Below are 25,857 nucleotides of genomic sequence, written 5' to 3'. Positions count from 1 at the left end.
TTTTATTTACATGGGGGCTGTTTCACGTTTCCTTGTACTTTAAACAAATACGGGCACAAGGTTTCCGGGGTAGAATTAGAATAACCGGTTGAGTGCACACAAGCAGCCCTTTTGTGTTCATTTCAGATAACATTCAGGTAAGTGCATCTATGACTTGTGTTTTTCAATAAGGAAAGGCAATTCTATAAAAGGCTGTTTTGTGCAGGTTGCTTTATGGGACCGCCCATTTGCTGCTTCCTTGGCTGTGATTGGCTGCTTCCGGGTACAGCAGGTGACACAACCAGCGATAATCAGCACACCTGTGAGGCACGCCCATCTTTGTCCCTCTCAGTTTCGGCTGGGAGTGTTTGGGAAATGGCAGCAACAACTATTTCTATTGAACAGGACCAGTTCTGTTGTTCAGTGTGCCTGGAGGTCTTAAGAGACCCCGTGACTATCCCCTGCGGACACAGCTACTGCTTGGACTGCATCGAGGACTACTGGAACAGGGCCAAGCAGAAAGGCCAGTACAGCTGCCCTCAGTGCCGACAGGTGTTCAACCCCAGACCGCTGCTGAGCAGGAACACAGTCCTGGGGGAAGTGGTGGAAACTTTTCTCAAATCTGGGGCTCGACAGTTGTCCTCAAAACCCGAGGAAGTGGCATGCAGTGTGTGCACAGTGAGGAGGAAAATAGCTGTTAAATCCTGCCTTGTGTGCTCCGAGTCTTACTGTGCGGCTCACTCCAGGGTCCATGAGGAGAGGTTTCATGGGAAGGCCCACAGGTTGGTCCCTGCTGTGGACCAGCTGAAGGAGAAGCTGTGCCAACATCACGATAAACCACTGAGGCTGTACTGTCGCACCGACCAGCAGAGTGTGTGTTCCCAGTGTGTGAGAGAGAGACACAAGGGCCATGACGCAGTCTCACTGGCGGATGAGAGAGCAACGCAACAGGTCACTTTCAGTATTTCTTAATGCAGAAATGAATCACTCATTGTTATTTTGGGGAGTTTTTATGTTTCACACCGTGATTACAAAAACAAATGTTGTTGTTCTTAGTTTTTGCAACAATATTCAGACGTGCTTTATCAGAATGCATTTGATTTTAAAGTGTACTCTTTCATCTGTGATGTTTTCTTTTGTTCTGGAAGAGCTTTGTGAAGTCTTGGAAAATAACCCGCATTATATCACTATTGCCCCATCAGTGTTATTTAGCTCAGGTGCATGCTGGTTATGTGGGATTGACAGTGTAGTATTGCAAGTTTTAGGATATTTTACTTAAAAAAAAATACAACAGTGTATAAATAATTATGAAAGCAGAAATAACGTATAATATATTGTTTGATTAGTTATTCATGCATATAAATAAATTAGTAAAATAAATGTAAGTTGAAGTACAATATGTACCTGTGATAAAGGAGTGGAGTAAAAGAAAAATACTCAAAATTCTCAGATAAAGTACAGGTTTCTCAAAATGATGCCGTACAGCACATGAGTAACTCTACTTCCACCAGTGGGAATTGATGCTAGAGATCAGAAGGAGTCTGGTATGTAATGGGAGTTAGCTGTGGGCTACAACTTGAGCCCCATTTTTAATCTTACACCTATGTGTTCAGATTTGACTGAGTTATGACATTGTGACCTAAATCCTTTGGAGAGAACCCGTAAAAAAATGCTGTACCAAAAAAGTAGGGTAACTAATTATGATTCTTTTTGGGGTTATGAAACATTGTCCCCTAAGGATATATCTGTTGTAGGCTGGTGTGAAGGCTTCAAAAATCTTCACATTTTAAACATGAGAGTAAAATATGCCCTGGTCCTGCAGCCATTAATTGTGCTAAAAAAAAGTTTAGGTTATTAGACCAAAGGCCATACAGCGCAATTGAATCCTTTTGATTGTAATATCCAAAATGTCCATCTTGAAAGTCAACTGTGAGCAGAAGCAGCCTGAGGGACTGAACTGTCTGATATTTAATCTCTTAGAAAAACCTCCAAGAAGCCTCTTTGAAGTCTGTGCAAAAATTGAAAGACACGGAGAAGGAGCTCAGATATGTTGTCAGATATATCAAGGTCAGTGCATTTCCAATACAGGAGTTTAAAATGTGTTACATACATAGTTCCTACACTTAACATATTTATCCTCACAGCACTCCACAGAGGCAGCGGTGGAGGAGAGCGAGAGGGTTTTCTCCAGGCTGATCCGCTCCATAGAGAAACAGAGCAGTGAGGTGAAGGAGGTGCTGATGGTCCAGGAGAGAGCCGCTGTCAGTCAGGCTGAGGAGCTGCTGGAGAAAATACAGAGAGAGATCCTGGAGCTCCGGAGAGCCGGGGTCGAGCTCGAGAGGATTTCTCAAACTGAGGACCACACCGGCTTCCTTCAGGTACAAAACAAAACAAAACTCGGCCAATTATGTCTGACAAGGCCACCAACCATGTTGTTATCACATTTACAAAGTGGTGGAAAGAAGCAAAGTGCATTACTCAAGAACTGTACTTAACCACAAATGAATGTACTTTAAGGTTACTCAAGTATTTCCATATTCTGCTACTTTAGTTATATACTTCTTCTCCAAATTTCAGTGACAGAAATTGTAATTTTGACTTCAAATACGGAATATGAAATATCAACAAAAAAATATTTTGACTTTAATTTGTTATTAATTTGATTAGCTGTAAAAGCGCTTGATAAATAAAATATATTATTATTATGAAAAACAACAATCTGCCCAATTCTTGTTTATAAAAAAAAAAACTCACTTTGACTATGATTCAGTTAGAAGTGATGCAAATGTTTAAATTGTATTTTATTTCGGTCAAGTCTCTTACATCTCAATGAAAACGCATACAAATAATGAAACAATAATGTAATATTCACTAGATTTGAATTGGAGTGACTCCTTCCTGTTTGTCGGTGTTGTTGCATTTGCATTCAGATACTGTCCTGTAATTTGGTTGTGCTGCTTGTCACCGCAGAAGTGCAAGTCTCTTCATTTCCCTACAAAGACTGTGGAGATGCCCAGCACTGATGCTCTTCAATATATGATGTATAAAACCCTGAGGGGAGCCCTGCCCAATCTCAAAAACAGTCTGGATGAAACACTTGAAAGAGAATTCAACAGGATCTCTGATAAAGGTGCAGTGCCCTTTTTACAACTGATTCATATAAAAATGATGATTTTGTTCAACAAATCTCACTATTTCTGTTTGTCTTCGTTTCTAGTAATGTCACTGAAGGAACCCAGCACTAAAAGTGTATCTGAAAAAACCAAAGGTAGGTGAGTTTCTGTCAAATGATACTTTAGCAAACTAAACTGTAGAAAGGAAAGGTCTGTAAATATAAGGAATGGGTTATGTGAGCTTGATACCTTTGTATTTGTGTGTTGGATATCTTGAACACACTAATGTATTATTTTTGAAGTCACACATATTGAAGTTCACTGATCTGGTTAAATTTAAAACGGCAAATCATGTACAGAGCAAGACATAATCTACTTCCTAGGAAATTAAAAACATTGTTCATAGACAGAGAGGGTGGGTATAATTTGAGAGGAAATCTACATTTTAAACAACTCAAGGTCAGAACAACTCTGAGAAGTATGAGTATAACAATCTGTGGGGTGATTTTATGGAATGGGTTGGAGCAGGAGTTAAAACAAAGCACAAGCATAATTCAGTTTAAAAGGATGTACAGAAACACTTTTTTGGAAAACTATGAGAATGAAGAGAGGTGATTGAAGATGAGAAATTATTGTATGTGTAAATGTAAGTAGCAATAACTTGCATAATGATTTAAAGGACAATCATTGATCAAGTAAGGGGTGGGAATTAATAAGCATTTGCTTCCTCCTACTCCCTTTCGGACACATATGATTTTTTTATTATTATTAATATGAAGACTTTTTTTTGTTGAATATATAAATATTATCATGAATGTGGATAAATACTGTATTTTAACAATACGGTATTCTGTTTTTCAGATTTGTTTTTTTAATCTGTTCGAAATAAAGATTGAAATTAAATGATACCATGTGTGCAACCATCATGTGCAAATTAAGATCCCTTTAACCAGATTTCTGTTTAAAATTAGTTGTATTTTAACATCTAAAAAAGTCAGCAAGACTCCTAACTAGTCACTTTGGCTTAATCTTACCATCAAATCTCAACTACATTTAATCAAATCTGTTTTTAATGTTCATCATCTGTCTAACAGCAAAAGACACGGAGATACCATACAACTCCGAACCGAAGACAAGAGCTGATTTTCTACATTGTGAGTACCATTGTTTGATAAACCCTATTACTGTCGAATTGTATTCCTTCTTATTCCATTGCAATGTAAACACTGTTATATTTTAAATTATTTTATTTGTATGTATTCACCAAGACACCAAGTCAAATTCCTCGTACGTGTAAACCTACCTGGTAATAAACCTGTTTCTGATTCTGATAGACTCTTTATGAAAACTGTGACTCAAAGTTCGCATCGTGCATTCACTGATTTCCAGATCACCACGATATCGTCCTGGACCCGAACACAGCCAACCCTTATCTGAGCCTCTCTGACGGTCGCAGAGGGGCGACCACGCGCTCGGAGCCCCAGCCCTACCCGGACCACCCGCAGCGCTTCAGCAGCTGGGCCCAGGTGCTGTGCAGAGCTGGGATGGCTGGGCGCTGCTACTGGGAGGTGGAGTGGGCCGGGGAGGGAGGGGTTTCCATCGGGGTCTGCTACAAAGACATGGGCAGGAGTGGAGCAGGGAGCGACTGCAAGCTCGGACATAACTCCAAATCCTGGAGCCTGGACTGTTCCAAATCGGTCTGTTCCTTTCAGCACAACAAGGAGAGAGTGAGCGTCCCCACCCCCTGCTCCAGCAGGATAGGAGTGTTTCTGGACTTCAGGGGCGCGACTTTGTCTTTCTATAATGTTTCTGATACACTGGTTCTCCTCCATAAGGTCAAGACTACGTTCACCCAGCCTGTTTACCCAGGTTTTTGGGTGGGTTTAAGCTCTACTTTAAGGCTGTGCTCTCTTTAATTGTAAAGATGACTGCACTCTTTGACATTTTAGAAAGTAAGCTTGTATGCATGTGGCTCAAAGTATTTACTTTTGAGACTGTGGTGTGTGTGCTCAAACCTTAGGTAGCAGCAGCAGCACTTTGGTGACGCTGAGATCAGCAAAAGCAACATCTATACTGAGGTGTATATTTTAAACAGGTTCATGATTATATATGGATATTGATTGTGCTTAAATCCATTTTATTTGAAATGAACACTTGTATATCCAATATATTGTATTTAAAATCCATAATAAAGCATTTATTGTCATTTAAGTCCAAAGTCTATGAATATCTTTATATCTAAAGGATGTCATTACCCCTCATAATTTGAAGCAAATTGTTTTTACCTGCTGGAGAAAAGAATATACACATTTTCATAACACTATTCATATAATATAGAAAAAGTATAGTATGTCGGAAATATCATGAACAGGGTTTTAGAAAAATCATAATACAGGATGACAAAAAGTAAGTGTATTGGAAAGATCATGATACATTCATAGTATAGTATGTAATATAAACATAAGGTGTCCAAACCTTTCACTGGTAATATAAATAGTATATCCTGCCTTACTATAAATCAGATTGATATATCAATATATACCGGTATATATATACACAGTACCAGTGAAAAGTTTGGACACCTTCTCATTTAATGTTTTTTGTTTATTTAAAAAATGTTCTACTTTGTAGATTAATACTGAAGACATCAAAACTATGAAAGTGTGCCTTGAATTGATTCAGAATTCAAGGCACACTTAACCAGCATGGCTACCACAGCATTCTGCAGTAGCCAGCCAAATATAAATGACATTACATGTCATTTGTTAGGTGCTTTTATCCAAAGCGACTTATTGTCAATACTGTGGACAATCCCCACAGGAGCAATTCGGGGTGAAGTGTCTTGCCCAGGGACACAACGACATGCTGACTGCAGTGGGACTCAAACTTGCTATCCCCTGATTCGAAGTCCAGCACACTAACCACTGAGCCACAGCCTCCATAAATTATATTCTGGATTTAACACTTTTTTGTTTACTAGATAATTCCATGTGTTCTTTTATAGTTTTGATGTCTTCAGTATAAATCTACAATGTAGAACAAATTAATGAGAAGGTGTCCAAACTTGACTGGTAGTGTATAATATCAAGTCATGACAAAATGTGAAAAAGTCATAGTGATAGTCTATCAAAAATATTAAAAGGCATATCATAATTAGTCTAAAAATACCTTATCTTTTTATTTATTGCAAAAAGAGACAAACCAGGATAGCACAGACCTCAAAATATTAAAGGTTGGACTGAGAGAAAAAAGGAAACGGAGACAGAGGAATTTGCTCAAAACTTAATATTTTAATCAACATGCAAGCAGGGAGCAGCAGCAACACTTTGGTGGAGCAGGTAAACAACTGGTGGAGCTTAGATCTTATTGAAGGCAGCAACGTCTATACTCTGGATCTGCAATGGAAGAAAAGTGCAATAAGTCGAGGTGTACATTACACATTCATGCACTTTACCCATGATGTAAGCACCACACATTAAAGTCAATTCATGTCAGTCATATTGTTGTGGGTGTAGAAATGTCTTAACACACAAGTTAATAAATCAGCGTGGCTGGATACCCCGAGAGGTAAGTTAACTGAAGTTGTCTTATAATGGTGAAGGAGTTACACCTGTGTGCGTTTTACTTACTAAGTCCTCAAACTTGGTGATCTCCTCCTCCAGCATGTCTGTGCCAACTTTGTCGTCCACGATCACGCAGGTGATCTGCAGCTTCTTGATGCCGTATCCGACGGGAACCAGTTTGGACGCTCCCCACAGGAGCCCGTCCATCTGCACCGAGCGCACACACTCCTCCAGCTTGGCCATGTCCGTCTCATCGTCCCACTGAGGGAGCACGTGGCGAAGGGGTGTTAAAACACAGAACACTCATTTAACCATGTTAAAACAATTCAACTCAGTTTGCAGCAAAACGTTAACATAAATTGCTTAACATGCATCGGGATTCATTTTGAATATTACAAAAAATATATGCAGTTTAAGTCGTTATTAGCTTAAACTATTAATTAACTTCACATTTGTTTACCTTTTCTGAAACAACAACAAAACAGTAAATCTCTATAAGAACACAACTGCAATGGAACTAGCACAGATTTCAGCCACATGATGCAGGTCAGAAGGAAACGTACGGGCTTGACGTCTAAAAGGAGAGACGACTTGGCTATGAGGGTGGGTTTCTTGGACTTCTTGGCGGCATAGGCATCCAGGCGCTCCTGCTTAAGGCGTTCGGCTTCTTCGTCATCCTCATCATCACTGCCAAACAAGTCCATGTCGTCATCCTCGTCTTCATCATCTCCATTTTGCACCTGTTTGACTGGAACAGCCTGGACTGGAGCAGCCTGGTCAAAACAATGGAAACATTTCTGTAAAGGTGTGCTCTTCAGAAGGCTTACTTAAATAAGATTAACTCTTTCCTGATCTCCATTTGTTCAAACAACTAAAACATCATACAATAAAGAGCATCAATAGATATGTGAGGGGAACAAAGGGAGCCTAAGCCTTATATATACAACAATATTAGTCATAAACAACAAGACAGAGGAACATCAAAAAACGTACTTATAGTTTGAGTATACCTTAAGTACAATGTAGATTACATTATATTTGATTTTAAATGGTTTCAGTGGGACAAGGCTGTGTCTTTTACAGCTACAAAATATGCATTTAGTAATTCTAAGTTATCTACCTTAGCACTTGGGACGCCCGCTGGGCTCTTTTCCAGCGTGGCCACTCTGTTCTCCAGCGTCTGCAGGGCTGCTCTCATTTCAGCCACCACTAACAAGCAAACACAATAGGAAAAGTAAGAATGGATACTGTGCATCAAATATACAAAGCACAGAAAGACATTATAAAAAAACAGAACAAACCTTTGTGCAGAGTATGGTTCTCCAGCTCCATGCTCTTCATGCGTGTAACCAGCTCCTGGTCTCCTCCTGCATGTGAGGATGACTGTGGAGAGACGAACACTAATAAGCACGTGTCATGATGCAGCTACGGGTTCAAATGATGACAAAGCAAATGTAATCTCATCAAGGCAATCCAAGCCAAAAAGAAACAAGCAAAACAATTTCAAATGAAACCCATGCAAGGCTAGCATCTATTACACAGTGATGAAAACACTCCACCCTCACAACGCTGATCAGAACCGTTCAGAACAACCAGTGTCTGATCTGCTGGCCACTGAGCAGCTCCACTGAAGCATTTGCAGTTAAGGGCGTAGCTCCAAGGCACCTCAGTGCTGCTAATAAGCAGGTGGCAGAAGTGTTTATCCTACAAGCTTGCTTCCCCAAGGCCACCACTGTCCATGTTTACAACAACAGCATGCAGGCAAACTCAGTGCACAGATTCGTGTAACGGCACAATACATCATCATTAAAAAAAGAACGTGTTGCCATATTGCAGAGATAAAAAGATTGATACAACACCACATCCCAATTTAATTTGTGAATCGTTTAAAGTAAGGAAATATAATGTGTTCATTAGTGAGCTTTAGATATGTTGGACAGAGCCAGGCAATCTCTCTCCAGGTTGCTGCTCTTTGTGCTAAGCTAAGCTAGGACAGATATTAGTTGTATCAATCTTTGATGAAACTCAGCAACAATAGGAATATGTGTACTACTCAAAATGTTTCATTAATAATTGACCACCTGATTCAGAAGTTACAGAAAATAATCAAGATGGAAGGTTGAAAAACAATGTTATAAATCTGAAAATGAGTAGGATTTGAATAGAATGTAATGTTTACATTATCTAACAAATCATCAACATTATTATAAATTCCACACACACACATTCTGAATCAGTTAGAGGTAGCATAATAAAGAAGAAAAGAGTTGCAGGATGAAAGAAGGGTGATTCAGGATGACATCTCAGTGATAGCTGTACACTCCACTCCAGGCAGCAGCAGAACTCAGATCAGCGCTGTGTGTGTCGGCCATGCAGCGCTCCCAGACCGGAGCAGCAAACACTTACGTTTCTGTTCCGCGGTCTCTGCTGGCGCCCCTTGGGCAGCAGGGCCGTTTTGGCCTGCACCCGGTTATGTACAATGTGAAGGTAGGAGGGAAACACAAAGACAAAAAGAAGAAGAAGAAGACAGAGAAGTACAGGGTGTAGGTAGAAAGTTGGATACTACACATGCTACACATTCAGAGTCATCAGTAAAAAGAAAATGAAGTCAGGATTGTTAGTGAAATAGGATGAAACATTTTAAAAACACAACTAAATGGATGAAGTGCCTGTATGGGAAATATCAACCAATGCACATGTGTTCAAACCAATCAACAGAACATTTTAAACTTTTTTAAGCACCAACGAAAGTTATTAAATTCAGGAAGGTTGACTTAAAAGGAAAAGTTCACATTTTTCAAAGACATGCCTTCTGAAAGCAATTTAAATGCAGGTGGTGGCGGACAAAATCAATTTCTTAACCCCTACAGGTATGGACTGAATATGTTGTTTAAAACCTGAAACTCCATCTTTGTTGCTGCCACAGCAATATAGTAATTTGCCTAGGGGCCTGCAAGTATTGGTTTTTATTGGACCTAAAAAAGCGTGTCAATGAATCCTTTAAGACAACGTTGAAGTAGCACTTATTTATGCAAAAATGACACATTCAAACCGCTTTCAATATAGCAAATGACGTGATGTAAAGACAAACACATACATAGATTGCATACTTCCTGACAGATTGCAATGATCATTAGTGGCAAACGCAAGCAGAGGAGAACAGGAGTGTCAGTAGCTCCAAGGCCCAAGAACTAGCAGTCTAAACTCTAATGAAAACTTCAAATTTAAACAGATGTTCCCCTTTTTTTAGGGCTGGTACTAGAAGATTAGTCAGGACAGTCCTGTCACTACAAGGGGGGGGGGGGGGGGGGGGGGGGGGGGGTTATCTGGGGCTCAATTGCAGTACTTACTCCGTTTAGGGACTGCAGGATATTCTGTCTGGACTTAGCAATGTCCTGCAGGATGGCATTAATCTCGCTCTCCTGAAGGTGTTTGTGGGTAAAGCAGTAATGAAGCGGGAGCAGTGACAAAGACAGAAAGCCCATGCAAAACAAACAGAAGCAGCATGGAACATGTAGGATGATTTTTCTAAAGATTTGAAGCAGGTAGCACAGAAATGGGAACTAAAGGTTAAAGAAATGTTGGCAGCTAGCATGAGGGTAGCACTTGTCAATGACCCAACCTGAAACTCTCGTGGTGCCGCTGCTGTTTAACCACTACGTGTTGAAATGAAATGTGAACCGTTGAAACTACTTTTCACTCAAGAAATATGCCCAGTGAAATAATACCTTTAGAAGGTAAGATTATACTAAACAGCCAGGACGCTGTTTATGTAAAAACATGTTTCACTTCTTACTTATGTTATTTGGCAGCAGTAAAACTGGGAACATACAACCCCTTCTTGAGATCACAAGTGGTAAGTGAAGACATATGGCTTCTGTGTTTTGGCTGAATAAACCCTTTAAAGATCGCCATTGTTTCCAAGGCTCGTGTAGAAACTCTCCACTGCCCTTTGCAGTCAGAGGAGCAGAGGCAGCTGCCAAACCACCTGACCCCTCTCGATAGGACGTGCCACGTCTAAATCGAGCAGCTTAACTCTCATGCACACAGCTGCTCCGGGCTGCAGAGGGCTGGTGATGATGTAACTGTTGCTTTACAGGCCAGTGATTGACAAGGAGGCATGAGCGGAGGAGGAGTCAGACAGGAGAGCAAAGGAACTTCAAAAGATGACTGCAGGAGACGAGAGGAGAATTTGGAAATAGGTTCGTCTGAAAATCTAAATAACCTCAAGAATGATCAGGTTGATAAACATCAAACAAGGTCCACACTAGAGAAAACAAAGCAGCTTTGCTCTTCTTCCTGTGTTTTACACCCATGTGTTCAAGTTTTTGTGTGCCTGCCTGTTCTACCTGTGAAGGAGGTCCGTTGGCTCCCTCGTAGAAGCACTTCTCGGCTTCATCGTAGAGAGGTTTGTCGAACCAGATGTTCTCGGAGGCGAGGCACTGCAGTCCACTCATTTTGGTACTAAGGAGAGAAATCAGAAACGTAGGAAAAATAAGATGCAAAAAACAAAACATTGATCTACATCCAACAGCCATGATCAGGGGTTTAGTTGTTTACAGCCAGCACAATCGGTGACAGAACACAGCATATTTAGATGCTCAACTGGGAACAGCATATTAAGGGTAACAACCTCATGCAGAGCCACAGATGGAGTTGTGCGTGGAATGGACAAAAAGTGACAACACAAAGCGCAATGCAGACAGTTCCAACCAAGTAAACAAATTAATGTCAGAATAACTGGCATCATCTCTGTAAAACAAAATAAAAACACTACTGCATAAAATGCTAAACCTCCCTTCTCGTTTTGCTGACAGGTTACCGCAACAGACAGGCATCTACACATTCCTCAGTCAGTGAAACAGTTTGCCTGCTCTGCAAAGTCTGGATTACTGAACAAAAGGGTTGTCTCTGCCCGCTAGAAACCCCTCTTAGTGATAGCAGAGGTCCCCTTCATTGTGCCATTGTCAAAACAACAACCTAGTTGACCATACGTGTGAGTACATGACGGTTGTACGCCAATGAGACAATAGGTCAGACTTAGTAGCCGTTAAAAGAAATGCAAGGGCCTGCTGTGATGCTGACATAAGTAATTATGTGACAAATTAAATACTTGTCAGATTCCAAAAAACTGCCCAGACAGGATGTTACATCTCAGGGATGATATTAATGTGTAAAGGGATCTTTAACCACAATTATGAGGGATAAATAGAAATAATAATAATAATAATAATAATAATAATAATGCATGGGATTTGTATAGCGCTTTTCCTAATGCTCAAAGACGCTTTACAAAAATACAGGCATAAGGTTACAAATAATCTTCTGGCAAAGGCAGCAACTGGAGCTGTTGCTTTGCGATGAAAGTTGAGTGAAGTTTTCCTAAAGCCTTGTGCTGGCCCCCCTGCTGCGCGAATACACGACCTCATTTCCATGAATAAGTATGCTATATTTATTTTCTCCGAGGGCTCAAATCAGTCGAAATCCAAAAGTAAACAAAAAAATCCAAACAAACATTCATCTCCAAACCTGCAGCTCAAAAATATTATACACGGTGCACAAGTTAGCACGAATGCACAAACAAAAATGCATGACAAAAAAACAAAAATAAACTCAGTTAATTAGCCGGAAAACACACATCACGTCTCTCCCATTCCCCGTGAGAGGTGCCATACTTGTCCCATCTAGGCCTGCTCTCAGTCTCAGAGAAGACCCTCTTCCTCTGGGTCGGGCCCCTGCTGCCTTTGCCCCCCTGCTCGGTTTCAGAGGAGGTGCGATTGCGGCCTCTACTGTACTGACGGGGGGGGGGCCCCGGAGACCTTCACCGTGGCGACGGGGGGTCCCTGATCCTGCTGCGGACCGCGCCCACGTCTGGCCTGGAAGGTCATGTAGCCTCTGGTTTTTGGGCTTCTTGGAGAGGAAGACAACGGTCCGTTGCCATTGGATGCGAGCCGCCGTTGGTAGTTGCCCTCGGCCTGCTCATAGGCGCCGTGGTTGTACATTATTCCATCTGCCTGCATGCCCTGGAGCAAAGGGCTTTGACCATAGGAGCCACATCCTTCCATGGAGGAGCTCAACCCCTCATCTTCAGCCCAGGAGCGGTGGGCCTCCGACGGACGTGTGCGTCTCCGCAGCCTCCCTGACTGATCTGTGTCTCCGCTTCTCTCTGAGGAATTATTACCCTGCCTGGAGTTCATCACCGGCACAGCATTCTGAGGGACTCCTCCTGGCTGACGGGACGGCTGAGACTGATCCATTTCTCTACTAAAGGGGTCTCTTCTCTATTCACTTTTGTTTTTATGAGGAATAATAAAAAAAGGAGCAACAGGTGGAAACTAGATGGCATTAGTTCATTATGAAGATGGCATCACACAAAGAACTTTGCTAGTTAGAGCAAACACTTGATATGAGATGCCAATGCGGTCTTGCGGGCAAAGAGATTGATCAAAAAGCTTACAATGACCAAAATAGAAACATAATTACCCCTTATAGGCAGAGTTCAAACTAACCTCTTTGAGAGTATTTAGTTATTTGGCTGACTGTGACCGATGGGAAGATTTTAACATTTTGCCCAACCCTATTTTTGGGGATATGGAATAATGCCAAAACATGTAAAAGCAGGTAATTGATCAATCTCACATTGGACTTTCAAAAAGCAAAGCCAAAACAAATAAGGAAAAATCTAATAAGGCTAACATAATGGCCAACATTTAGGTTAGGATGAGTTTGCAGCATTTCCTCAATATTCATTTAATATCGTAGAATCTATGAAGTACAACCATTTTTAAATAGAATAGTAATTTGTAAATTAATTCATGAGGAAACCCTTTTTTTTAAAAATGCATTAAGCACGTTTCTTCTGAAACATTTAAAAACCAAACCTATGCAACATTGTCTGGCTCACCTTTTTTTTGGCATGCTGGAGAAAAGTGTATGCTACCTATTGTGGAATGGAATATTAAAATAATTCAAAGTAATCACACACGTTTGAATTATATTGAAAATGATCAACAGTAAGTTAGACAATCCATGTGTCTTAACATGCAGGCAAAAACCATCAACAAAATACATAATTTACATGTTCATGCATTAAGAATACATAATTACATGATATTCAAAATATAAAAAAAAACATTTTTTGTGTCAGATATATTCTCTCAGTTGCCAGTTGGTTAGGTACACCTAGCATCAAATAATGCAGTCAACAGCCCTGTGATAAATCCTACCTTCACATCGAGAGGGGATTACTTCAGGTCATTTTGAAGGCTTCAGCTTTAGGTGTGAAAATAATCTAAAAAGGAGTTTTTAATATTTTGTCCAACCCACAAGGGCTGAAACAATAGGTTGTTGAATTGACAGAAAATGTATTGTTTAGGTCAATTTTCAAGCAAAAACAACTAACACATGCTTGCACTAACAACCTGCAGGTGGATATTGCAGCGTTTCCTCTGTTTTATATCAGTGGATACAATATCTGGGTTTTGGAGTGTTGGGTGGGCACAGCAAACACATTAAACATGTGGCAATTGGCTTTCTGAATTGTGATGATGGGCATTAAAGGTAGGGTAGGTAAGTTTGAGAAACCGGCTCGAGATACACTTTTTGTTATATTCCATGGAATGCTCTTAACCTCCCGATAGCAATGAATATCTTAAGTGCTTTGACAAAAAATCCATAAAAAAAATGTCATCTGTGGAAGCCGTAATACTGTAAAAAGTACGACCAATCATTTTAGCCGGCCCGGCTAAAATAACTGGATGGCCTACCTGCCTGTCAGCCTTCCATCTGTGCACAGACTTATCTCGTGCACGTTCGTGTGTGTTGGAGGAGGGGCTCTATAAGGAAGTGGCAGATTTTCAAATTCTAGCTATCTCGAGCCGGTTTCTCAAACTTACCTACCCTACCTTTAAAAAAAAAAAAAAATCATAATAATATATTCAGAGAAAAGGAAAAAAACGGATTTGTAAATAATGATACTGTAGTTGGTAGACGAATCACTTTCCAGTCAAATGCAATATTGTACCACACTACAGCCTCCAAAATGACCATAACGTTTAGTTAACTTCTCTCTCAAACAGTTTAATTAAGATCAAATGGTAACCTTCACAAAGATAATATTGTAAGATGATATATATACACGACTGCATTAGTTTTAGCTAGGAGACCATGATCTATCAACTGAGAGCAAAACATTCAACACAACATTTCGACTGTAAAACAGCAATAAACCGGTGCATCGTCAGCTCAAAAACAGCTGCAACATCCAACACTCACCTTTGGTAACGGCAATGGGAAGCTAATGCCCAACAGAGAAATAAGAGAAAATGCACATAGTTTCATAATCTACAAAGCCTTAAGGAAAAACAATCACAGGACTATTATTTATTCAATATTTGAGGAATACCAACAAAAAACCTTATAACTTAGTTAAAGGCAATGGATAAGTTGTACAGTTCACTGAACAATTTTAAATAAGTGGTCATTTCATGTATAATACCAGTCACAAAACAAGCAAATGGAACAGCAATAGGAGTTAAATTTGAGTTGGATTTGTTACAGGGTCACTTTGACACTGACAAAAGTTAGGTGCCAATAATTTTTCTGACAGCACCAGCAACTTGTAGCTAGTTAGTTTGACCACGTGGCGCTTGAAAACTCCAAACTATAACGTCTTTGTGTGTTTTAACAAACAGTGCACTTTATGTTGTGTCCTATGCCGTATATAAACAACTCTTCTGCACTTACTATTGGCTTTATTCGACGTTTTATGGCTCGGTAAGCGTTCCTTAGCGTGGTGCCTCGGCTGTAATCCGACGGGAGAAGAGGGTTTGCAGTAGCGGACCGCCTGTATTCTGCAGTTAGAGAGGGGGAGGGACGTTAGATTTTACACGACTTTATCGATGATTTATGCGTTTATTTAATGTTTATACAAAATGGTACAACATAAAAACGCACATTGAAACAAGTTATTGTATACTAACACTGAATGGAAGAGGGGATCCGTGTTTTTGGTACTATTAACGCCCAATATTTAGATTAGTACAATCCGTTATGGCCAAAGACTTCATTTCCCAGAGTTCCAGCTGTTTGTTCCCCATGTTCTGGTTGGGCCCAGCCTGTAATGTTTCATGTTTAGTTTGAACAATAACGCATGTAGTTTGTATTCTTTTGTCTTTTGAGTTGATTATGAACTTCTGCCCTAACACCTTTTTTAAATAAAACTGGGCAACAAGTTGAAAAAAATATATAGCCAGCCCAGTTTACATTTGAGCTACTTGTGGATTGAAATCCCAATCCCTCCCTTGTCCTGCAGGGGGCAGACTAATCGAGCCAATTCAAACTGTTATCCAAAAGTTATACATGGCTACTGAATTGTATGAATCTTTTGGACAGACCAGAGAACTACATTGTTTGACTTGATGAAGGTTGAAATATTTTCATTTCAAGCTGAATTAATCTTGTTTTCAGCGTGGCATTAGTTACTCCTAATAAATGCATTGAATCTATTCCAGGCCGAGAGGATACATCTGTACAACATCCTTCTTTGACTTTGTTCTTGGAAGGAGAACAACAACAAAGACCTTATACAGCAAATGATTGTCCTAGTTTGTTATTAATTATAGTTCTTGAGATTGCATTGCTTTATTTTGGTATTATGTATGTCTCACATCTGAGTGATACAGTATGCGTCTGGGCTATGTTCTGTAGTGTGCTGTATATTTCTTCAGGAGTTCTTATGATTTATTATACTTCTACAATATATTTTGGGAACCCTCGAGGGCAAAGCTATCTCCACACATTAAAGTTCACATATTTCTTTCAAATATTGCCTAAAATCCTTTGACATAAGTTTGTCTGACTCGATACCAAAGGTCAAAGTCTTTGGGCTGAAAAATTAGAGTTTGCTCCACTGACGATGAGGCGCTCACTTCGTGGAGCCTTCAGATGCTAAACTGAGCTGACAAACCAAATTAATTTCATATTCTGGCACTGCTAACAGGTATGAGCCAGAATTTGAACATAACTTGTCAGAAAGAATTGACACACAGCAAATGTAATGGTAAAACAATGTGAATGTCTCATTTTTACACAGAGAAGAGACTAATTGTATACCCCTGACATCAAATATGAATGGTTTGCTTTTGCGTTTTGCGTTTTTTAGGAAAGAAAATTACACTCAAGTGCCTATCCTGTGTCTCAGCCTCAAGAATAATACATGATTTTTTTTTTATTGGGTGACATTCCTCTTTTTAACAATGAATTTGTCTTGCAGCAGTGACAAGGATAAAACTCATGAAAACTACTGAGTCAAAAATATATGAGGGAGAAGACTAACACTGATCTTGCTTGGAGCAAGGCCCAAAATGAAAACAAAGAGATGCCTAATTACTAAAAGGAGAAGTGAAAGAGGCAAAAAATACTTCAATTGGAAATAAAGCAACTAAAAATAGGTTAAAAAAACGAAAACAAAGAGATGCAAAAAAAGAAATAACCACATGACTGAACAACACAGACTTGAAGCGACCTAAAAAAAGATCCCAAAAATCATCATCAAGCATCAAGACACAAAACAAGCACACATGAAGACGTATTTGGATCTTTGTTGTTTTTTATGCAATGAAACTTAATCTCTTCTAGGTTTTGGACTATAGGTTGGACAAAAAAAGACATTTTAAGAAGTCACTATAAGTTATCGATTCATCAGGAACACAATCAGTAGATTAATCAAAAATGAAAATAATTGTTACTGGCAGCCCTATAGTTACAATCACTGATTACATCTGTAGTAGCTTGTGTAGACGGAAGCTTGAATAGGCTCCATGAGCTCTTGTGGGGTTTTAAACACCGTTGTTTTTACTTTATACAACATCCTCTCCACAAAATTGAGAGGTGTGATCAAACAGGCAATGCACAGCTTCATGGTTTATATGCAAACAGCCATGTGTTTGATAAATAAGCCATTAGCCAGGAGGCGTAGGTATACAAACCTTTTGTTAACCTGTGGTTTAGGATTACCTTTAGGGGAAGCCCAATGCTAAAGTGATGATGGTAACTTGATAACAGTCTACAAGAGGTTTGCTTTTAATTATTTTTCAAGCCAGTGGGATACCATGTTTCACACTGAGGGACACAGGTTAAATTGTACTCTTTGTGAGGAGCTAAGCTGCACACAAATTCTCCTGAAAATTAATCACATGCACTAGCTCCAGAGGAGTATTTGAAGGTTGAATGCTATTCTGTTATTCTGTAGGGAAAGATTTCACTTTGTTCCACATTCACACCTGCTAACAGTCTGGCCTATTTGTACGTCATTGGTCATAAACAAGCTCCAGTGGAACAGAATACATATATACATTTGTCTTGATGATTTTGCATTGATCCTAAATGGTTAGGATAGGTTGTCGGTCGCAACAGTTTCTGACAGGTTTTGCAGATATAAGGTTTTGCAGACACAACCTCCTTTTAGTCATGACCCACCTCGCTCGCCTTTTAGTAACCACATCCTCTTTGTTTTGGGCCCCAAGGAAGTGACACATTTTGCCCTGGGTGGTGTTCTAGCTTTTTGACAGTCACAATCTACACCAACAATATGTGCCGGAAGATTAGAAGTGCTCAAACCCTTCAAGTATACCACTATGAAAATACTCTAAATTACAAGTCAAAGTCCCACAATACCATATTGAAATATATGAAGTTAAAATGCACACTAAGCACCAGAATGGCCAACTTGAAATGGGAATTATTGATGGAGTAGCTTCTTTATTCACTGTTAGGTAGTTTAATCTACAACAATGTTTCATATTTAAACAGTGGTTGACTATAAGCATACTATAAAATACTGTAGTAATATCAATTGTATGGTACCTTATGCCTCTAAATACATAAAATATAAAACAAAAACTCTCCATATAAAACAAAAAATCTAATATAAAACAAAAAATCTTTAAGGACACTGTAATAAAATATAGTTATATATATATATAGACATTTTATTTATTGGGATAAACCCCTTGAGATGCACCATCTCGTTTTCAAGGGGGTCCCGACAATAGCAACAACTTACAGACATACATAAGACAAAAAGCAAAACATGACACACAAGACAAACCACGTACAGTCTGTTAAGTAAAATTCAAGTAATACATACAATCATTACAATTTGAGAGACAGTCGAGCAAATCAGTTTCATCAATATCAATAACAAGTGCAGACCAGTTGAAAGTGAGATGATAATGCATGTTTAAACATACCCAATGATGCAAGAGATCTAATAGCAGCAGGAAAAGTATTCCAGTCTGTTGGGGCTTTGAACATGAACGCTCTTCTGACAATCGATTTTTTTTGCAGAGGGGACAGAGAAATACATCTGGACAGAGTGTCTAACTTGATGATTTGGCGAGTAGGGTACAAAATACTGCTTTAAATAAGGGGGATAGTTAAGATAAATGGATTTAAATATCAGCTGAAGCCAATGCGTGTGTCTTCTTACATTTAATGAAGGCCATTTAAGTTGGTTATACATTGTGCAGTGATGTGTACGAAAAGGACAACCAAGAACAAATCTGCATAGTCTATTGTAGGCTATGTTGAGTGGAGCAAGATCTGATTTATGTGCATTTTGGTAGACAACATCACAATAGTCCATAATCTGAAGAATAAGTTGAAAAGCAATTCTCTTTCGGACACTGAGCGTAAAACAATTGCGAGAGCGGTGTAAGACACCGATTCCGTAATTGACTTTTTGTTTTACATGCTTTATATGTAGTTTAAATGAAAGTTCAGAGTCTAGCCATACACCAAGATATTTAAAGCTATCAACTTTATGCAGAGAAGTGCCATCCTTACATTTGATTACTACATTAGGTTTGGATTTTAGCTTCTGCCTGGTACCAAAGACCATGGTATAAGATTTTGTTTTGTTGAGCAGTAGTTTATTGTGTGATAGCCAGTCCTGTAAGATATTAAAATCCGATTGAAGAGAGATCTGAATTTGTGAAAAGTCAGATTTGGATGTATATATGACAGTGTCATCAGCATAAAGGTGAGTACGACAATTAATGAGACAAGAAGATAAATCATTTATGTAAATAGAAAACAGAAGTGGGCCCAGAGTTGATCCTTGGGGTACACCCTTTTGTTGGATCAACAGGTCAGACTGTTTTCCATTAAAGGTCCCATGTCATGCTTTTCCGGTTATTACCCGTCCCCTTGTGTGTTATGAAGGTTTTTATGCATGTAAACGGTCTGCAGAGTCAAAAACCCTCAAAGTACACCCTAGGGAGTAAAACTCTAACACAGAAAAGACCTCCCCAAAACGCCTCGTTGGAGATTTCTTATTTTCTTCCTGGGTACTCTGACGTGGGGATACCCAGAGGCCACACCCTCTGCCAGCCTTTCACGAAACAAAGCTTCCCAAACCTTTCAGGATTCATGCCGGATATGCACAGCGTAGGGCACTGAAGAACGATGCTGTTCCTACTTTGTTTGGACCAGCGGGAGATTCAGGTACACAACCTGTAAGTATTCATTGTTGTTTGTGTATTTATGATGTTTAAAACAAACAAGGTATCTACCACGACTGTTTAAATGGGTAAACGTTTTTCAGGCTACTAAGTTGGATCGCGGAGAAATGCTCTCCGCAGACCCATGCTCAGCGTTATAAACCTTTTTCTTACTCAATATCAAGCCACACTTATTGTTTTTACTTCGGCTGTGAGCGTTTGTGTGTGCTCAGGATGAGTTTCGCTTGTTCTCGCTGTATCGCCGAGAGGCTCGTTGCTGCAATCTGCTGCGAGGAGCGGAGCAGATCGCAGCAACGAGCCTCTCAACGTCCCGGCCAATCAGAGCACACTGGGCTCACAGGGAGGGGGGGCAGGAGCTCCAACAAGCCGTTTAGGACAGAGTGAATACCAGTGAATACACATACTTTACAGAGATGCTGTATGAGAAACCAATGTGAGTTTGGAAAATTGCACAATATAAATCTATTCTAGTAGACCTCAACAATGGAATTATGATCAGTAGAAATGGCCATGACATGGGACCTTTAACAACCACACATTGCTTTCTATTGTGAAGGTACGAGTTAAACCATAACACTGTATTATTAGAAAGGCCAATGCCGTGAAGTTTATCCAAGAGCAGATATCGATCAACGAAATCAAAGGCTTTTGTCAAGTCAATAAATAGATAGCAATAAAATAAAGCAGTAATTTACAGCGAAATAGAATGCAGTGAATTATAGAATATAAAATATGAAATATGAAATAAGAAATAAGAAATATGTGCAGTAAGCAGTATGAACATTGTGTGCATTAATGTAATGCATATAGAGTCTACGTTGTGGCTGAGGTAAAGTGTCAGTGGGGGGGGCCGGGCCTTGTTTAAGAGGCCGGTAGCGGAGGGGAAGAAACTGTTCAGGTGGCGAGAGGTTTTGGTCCTGATGGAGCGCAGCCTCCTGCCAGAGGGGAGGGGGGTGAACAGTTTGTGTCCAGGGTGGGAGGGGTCGGCCACTATCTTCCCTGCCCGCCTCAGGGTCCTGGAGGCGTGCAGGTCGTGGAGGGATGGCAGATTACAGCCTATCACCTTCTCTGCAGAGCGGATGACACGCTGTAGCCTTCCCTTATCCTTGGCTGTGGCTGTGGCGTACCAGATGGTGATGGAGGAGGTGAGGATGCACTCGATGATGGAGGTGTAGAAGTTCACCATCATTACCTTAGGCAGGTTGAATTTCTTCAGCTGCCTCAGGAAGAACATCCTCTGCTGTGCTTTTTTGATGAGGGTCAACTAAGATGGAAATATGTGTCTAGCATCAGTAGCATTTCCAATAGTATATTAGCATCTTACAATATAACTTTCTTGAAAGGTAACAAACCAGCCAATAAGTATTCTAATTTTACTTTAATACTTTAAGTATGTTTTGCTGTTAATACTTGTATACCTTTAGGCTACATTACATATTCAATGCTCTTGTTAGAAAGCTGCAATTCTACTTTTTAATTAGTAAAAACACGTTAATTCCAGCACTGCATTTTTCTATTTGGTTTATTTAGCAGATGCTTTCATCCAAAATATTACCTTCAAAGCAGTGAGAATACAAACAAAGGCTAAAACACAGGCTTAGCAGACAGTAACATTAATTTAGGTCATTGGCTGTTTGTTTTATCTCTGTCCTTACTGCCATCTTTGTGAATGAATGGAGATAGTCATTCATTCACCTGAGAGGAGGAGGAGAGAGAGCGATCGAGAGAGAGAGAGAGAGAGAGAGAGAGGGGGAGAGAGAGAGAGAAAGAGAAGAGGGGAGAGAGAGAGAGAGAGTATGCGAGAGATAGAGGAGAGAGATAGAGATAGCATTAGAAGATATCTGATATATTCTGAGAGATAGGCTCTTTTATTTCGCGATTATCTCTCTCTCTCTCTCTCTCTCTCTCTCTCTCTCTCTCTCTCTCTCTCTCTCTCTCTCTCTCTCTTTTTCTCTCTTTCTTTTCTTTTCTCTCTCTCTCTCTCTCTTCTCTCTCTCCCGTCGTTTTCCCTCTCTTCTCTCCCTCTCCCTATTGATCTACTAGCGCAGACGTGAGACAGCAGCTCTTCACTCGCAAGTTTTCAGCTCGCAGGGGAATATGGGGATTCATCTATTTTAAGGGTTGACAGGGCAGCCTACATTTCTATACCGAGGCTATAACGAAGAAGCAAGTATTTAAGAGGCTCCGGCGAAGGAACAAATAACCTGGATTTGCGACACATTACCATCCTGCGATGAGGGAAATAAAGAAGACAAATAAGACAATGGAAATAGTGTTTGCAAGGCGCTTACGGGACGACAGGAGAAAATCATACTACTCATCTTTTATCTTCATCTGTGGAACAAGCCTATGGTGAGTGTTTATTCTTTAATACATTCTTCAGATTTGGCAACAAGTAATATAATTCATGAGGTGACTTTAAAAGTGACTTTTACCTGCTAATTGGGAACAATCTACTTAATTAAAACCTAATGACATATTGATTGGATTGCTATCACCGGTATTATCCTCTGTCCTTTTCCGGCTCTAAGGAGCAAACACACACACACACACACACACACACACACACACACACACACACACACACACACACACACACACACACACACACACACACACACACACACACACACACACACACACACACACACACACACACACACACACACACACACACACGATTGAACAGCAAATGTCCTCATTAAGCCGCAGGCGGTAATTAGTGTTGATCAACGTCAAGGCTCGCGACCTGCACCCATCACCACCTGTCTTGGTATAAATCAAAGCGAACAAATCAACAGGGAAATGAAAGGAAAAAGGTTCCAGATGTTGTCCTATGCAAGGTTTGAGCATGCATTTGCAAATTAATAAGAAGATGCTTGGAATTATTTTATTTTGGTGGCAAAATGTCAACTAAAAGACATTTGATTTGTAACGCAAATAAAACCTTCTGAGAGGATTTCATAACAGAAGGGGACACGTTAAAACACATTACTTTAAACAAGTGACACAAATAGCAAGTTATTTATAGGCGTGTCTGTTGATTGTGTGTTTGTTTAATAGACAGTTTCCAGTGTGTTTCCTCCAACGCTGCGGCTGCACCCACTCAGCAACAAGCAAAGAGCATCGACCTGTGATGCATGTCTGCCTCAGGCTATATCTGATAAATTAAGTTGTCTGGTATTTTCAGGCTGAAGCAATTCATCCGGACTGCGCCATCATCTCCCAGCACCTAAGGGCTCGGGAGGTTTGCAGCCAGACGAGGAGGAGCGAAGCGCAGAACCAGAGCAACCAGAGCGACCAAAGCGGTGGGTTCACCGTTCATGTGTGATGTTCCGAGAGAGAGCCTGGACTGCGAGGGGGTTTATTAAACAGGATTGTGCTCTGAAGTAAAAAAGGAAGAAGAGTTTTGAGATGAAAGCAGCATTTCATATACTCTCAGGAAGGATAATTATGTGGGTGAAACTTTCTGTGGGATGCCAGTTGGTTGTTAGTTTGACTTTGGTGGCATTGTGAGCAAATAACAATTAAATTACAATGTTATTTGGTGTCTTTATCATTGTATACAGACTACCCATGTTTTGCAAGGACAAGTAAATGTACACAAGTACAGTACTTAACTCCATAAAAGTACTTCACTTTCTGCTAGCCTATACTTCTCCCATCTCAGAAGGGAAACGTTTTACTTTTTACTCCATTACATTATCTGGCAGCAGGTATTTCTCACAAAAAATAAAATATATGATATTATACAGTTCTGTAAGTCAATAATAAATAAATATCCCGAAATGGGCTACACATCATACATTTAATAACACTTGGAAATAAGACATTCTGCATAACGATGAATACTGTAACTTTTTATACTTTTAGTTGGCTATATTTTGATATTAATACTCACCGGAAGAATCCTAAAAAGGTAATAAATCTGTGTTTATATAACTTTTTATGGCTTCAGAAAAGTCATGCAGCGCCGTTGTATTGGAGGTGGAGGAGTGGATGGTGAAATGTTAACTGCAACTGCAATAGAAATAGCAGCAGAGAAGAATTGTTGAATATAAAAAGACACAATAGGAAATGTAGTAGACTAGCACACAATGTTTGAGTTATTTGTACAGTAAAGTATTGTCATTTGGGTTTAGGCCTACTTTATAGCTCTGCTACATTTTTGTGAAATCCTTTACACTTTTTACCACACTCCAATTAGTTCACAGCTCTAGTTATAGTTCCTTCAATGAGAATAATTTCTAATTAAAATATGATGAAATAATGTAATAACACAACACTGGCAGAAGACATTTTGCTCATTTTATTTTGCTGAGCTTTGCTATACTTTGGTTCTTTTATTAAGAAAAAAAGCCCTTGCTGAATTGAGTTTTTTCATACTGTGCTATTACTTTAACTTTTTCCTTTTGTAATTGACCGGAAAGCTTCTTCTACCTGTCTCCATATCGGCTGCTTCACTGAAGCCCAGCTCTTCTCCTCTTGCCCCAGAACAACAACGCTCTGGCAATACCCCTCCGCGAGAGTGATGAACTCTAACATTTCCAGACTAATTTGATCTTAATTACTCGTGATGACTGTGAACGCAAAGTCGTCATCCACTGCTCATTACCCAGATAAATGTCTGCGGATGAATTTCACTGTCGGAATAGGAGTGTTTGGCCGTCCATCAGTGTGATGCCGGCCATGCAGGTGACATGCAATCATGCAGAGCCTGAGAGAGTCATGCTGAGATGAAAATTCACCTGAAATAATGACTCCCGGTGGTAATGAGCTCAACTAAACTTCATGCATAACGCTCTGAAACGTGCTGCCGTTGGCCACCAATCCGCCACTTACTGTACTGTGCTCCTTTGATACATTTGGTTTAGTTTAGGGTTGCAGCAAAGAACTATCAAATAGAATGTTGAACAGCTTCTCAATGAAGCTTGATATGCATAAAAGGTTAGCAACATTTAGAAAAAACACCAGTCAGGAAGGTTAGTGCTACATAAAAGCCTCATGTTTGAGAATCCTGGACCAGCAAATGCTTAAATGTGTCTCTAGAAATGTTGAGTTGATGGTTGGTTTGTCCACCACACTGGTCCAGACTGACATGACTCAATGACTGTTAGCCATGACATTTTGTGAAGAAGATGAATCATTGTAACCTTGACTTTTCATCTATTGCCCACCATGAGGTTGGTTCTTTGAAGTAAAGTCTGTCCTTACCATTGGATGGATTGACATGAATTGATCCAAATTCTCTATTTGATCATATTGAAAGCAAAGGTATTCAAAAGTGGAATCAAATGTATATAAAAATAAGGATTTTCTTTCTGGCAAAATTACACCCAAATGCACATTAAATAACTGAGAAGTCAACTAATTGCTTGCTGCTTAATACATTGAATTTAGTCATTAAAATACAAAGGTATTTCGATTTTTTTTCTCCCACTGTGGAAGCGGGAACCCTATAATCGTAAAAGAGGGAATGGGTGTTAAAGTGACTAAATGCATAGCCTATCGAGCTGCCTATGGATAAAGGGCCAGAAATAGAGCCCTGCCCAGTCGGAGAGACAACCTTACGTCGATGTGGAAGGAAATGTGAAATTACTAGTAATCAACCTATTGACGTGAGTGTTAATTAAGGACTCTGACAGATCACCTCACATTATGGTTTTCCACCAATAGTTC

At 39.9% G+C, this 25,857-nt stretch overlaps 3 protein-coding genes across 5 annotated transcripts in view; 2 read left to right on the top strand and 1 right to left on the bottom strand.

Moving 5' to 3' along the window:
* Positions 1-92: 92 nt before the first annotated feature.
* LOC117488357 (E3 ubiquitin/ISG15 ligase TRIM25-like) lies at positions 93-5,303 on the top strand. Of its 2 annotated transcripts, XM_034137197.1 has the most exons (7): positions 99-930; positions 1,960-2,046; positions 2,124-2,357; positions 2,950-3,109; positions 3,197-3,247; positions 4,187-4,246; positions 4,482-5,303. In XM_034137197.1, the coding sequence occupies exons 1-7, from the start codon at positions 214-216 to the stop codon at positions 5,006-5,008; spliced, it is 1,836 nt and encodes a 611-aa protein (XP_033993088.1). In that variant the 5' UTR covers positions 99-213; the 3' UTR covers positions 5,009-5,303. The 2 variants fall into 2 exon arrangements, with proteins under 2 accessions (XP_033993087.1, XP_033993088.1); XM_034137196.1 differs by having other exon boundaries at positions 93-930; positions 2,950-3,247.
* A 1,056-nt stretch (positions 5,304-6,359) lies between these two features.
* Positions 6,360-15,513, bottom strand: eef1da (eukaryotic translation elongation factor 1 delta a (guanine nucleotide exchange protein)). Of its 2 annotated transcripts, XM_034137207.1 has the most exons (8): positions 15,401-15,507; positions 11,005-11,119; positions 9,062-9,115; positions 7,957-8,038; positions 7,776-7,864; positions 7,219-7,428; positions 6,722-6,916; positions 6,360-6,487 (listed from the first exon to the last, which is right to left on the bottom strand). In XM_034137207.1, exons 2-8 carry the CDS (start codon positions 11,110-11,112, stop codon positions 6,449-6,451), a joined length of 777 nt encoding a protein of 258 aa, XP_033993098.1. In that variant the 5' UTR covers positions 11,113-11,119; positions 15,401-15,507; the 3' UTR covers positions 6,360-6,448. The 2 variants fall into 2 exon arrangements, with proteins under 2 accessions (XP_033993098.1, XP_033993099.1); XM_034137208.1 differs by lacking the exon at positions 9,062-9,115 and having other exon boundaries at positions 15,401-15,513.
* A 193-nt stretch (positions 15,514-15,706) lies between these two features.
* The window catches only part of ghrhra (growth hormone releasing hormone receptor a), a 32,275-nt gene continuing 22,124 nt past the window's right edge, over positions 15,707-25,857 (top strand). The window contains exons 1-2 of the mRNA XM_034137538.1: positions 15,707-15,773; positions 23,352-23,486. Coding sequence (XP_033993429.1) covers positions 15,707-15,773; positions 23,352-23,486 — 202 coding nt within the window. The remainder of the gene's footprint in view (positions 15,774-23,351; positions 23,487-25,857) is intronic.

This window comes from Trematomus bernacchii, unplaced genomic scaffold, assembly GCF_902827165.1.
Source record: "Trematomus bernacchii unplaced genomic scaffold, fTreBer1.1, whole genome shotgun sequence".
Lineage (NCBI taxonomy): Eukaryota > Metazoa > Chordata > Actinopteri > Perciformes > Nototheniidae > Trematomus > Trematomus bernacchii.
Note: the sequence above shows the minus strand (reverse complement) of the source record. Positions and strands in the feature narration are given on the sequence as shown.

Bases quoted from the DNA above. Each gene is read 5' to 3' on its own strand.
- eef1da (XM_034137207.1), bottom strand. From the start codon at position 11,112: ATGAGTGGACTGCAGTGCCTCGCCTCCGAGAACATCTGGTTCGACAAA. The intron at 9,116-11,004 runs GTAGAACAGGCA...AACCGGGTGCAG, and splicing joins CCAACGGACCTCCTTCACAG to GCCAAAACGGCCCTGCTGCC. The intron at 8,039-9,061 runs GTAAGTGTTTGC...GTCTCTCCACAG, and splicing joins AGAGACCGCGGAACAGAAAC to TCATCCTCACATGCAGGAGG.
- LOC117488357 (XM_034137196.1), top strand. From the start codon at position 214: ATGGGACCGCCCATTTGCTGCTTCCTTGGCTGTGATTGGCTGCTTCCG. The intron at 2,047-2,123 runs GTCAGTGCATTT...TTATCCTCACAG, and splicing joins ATGTTGTCAGATATATCAAG to CACTCCACAGAGGCAGCGGT. The intron at 2,358-2,949 runs GTACAAAACAAA...TTGTCACCGCAG, and splicing joins ACCACACCGGCTTCCTTCAG to AAGTGCAAGTCTCTTCATTT.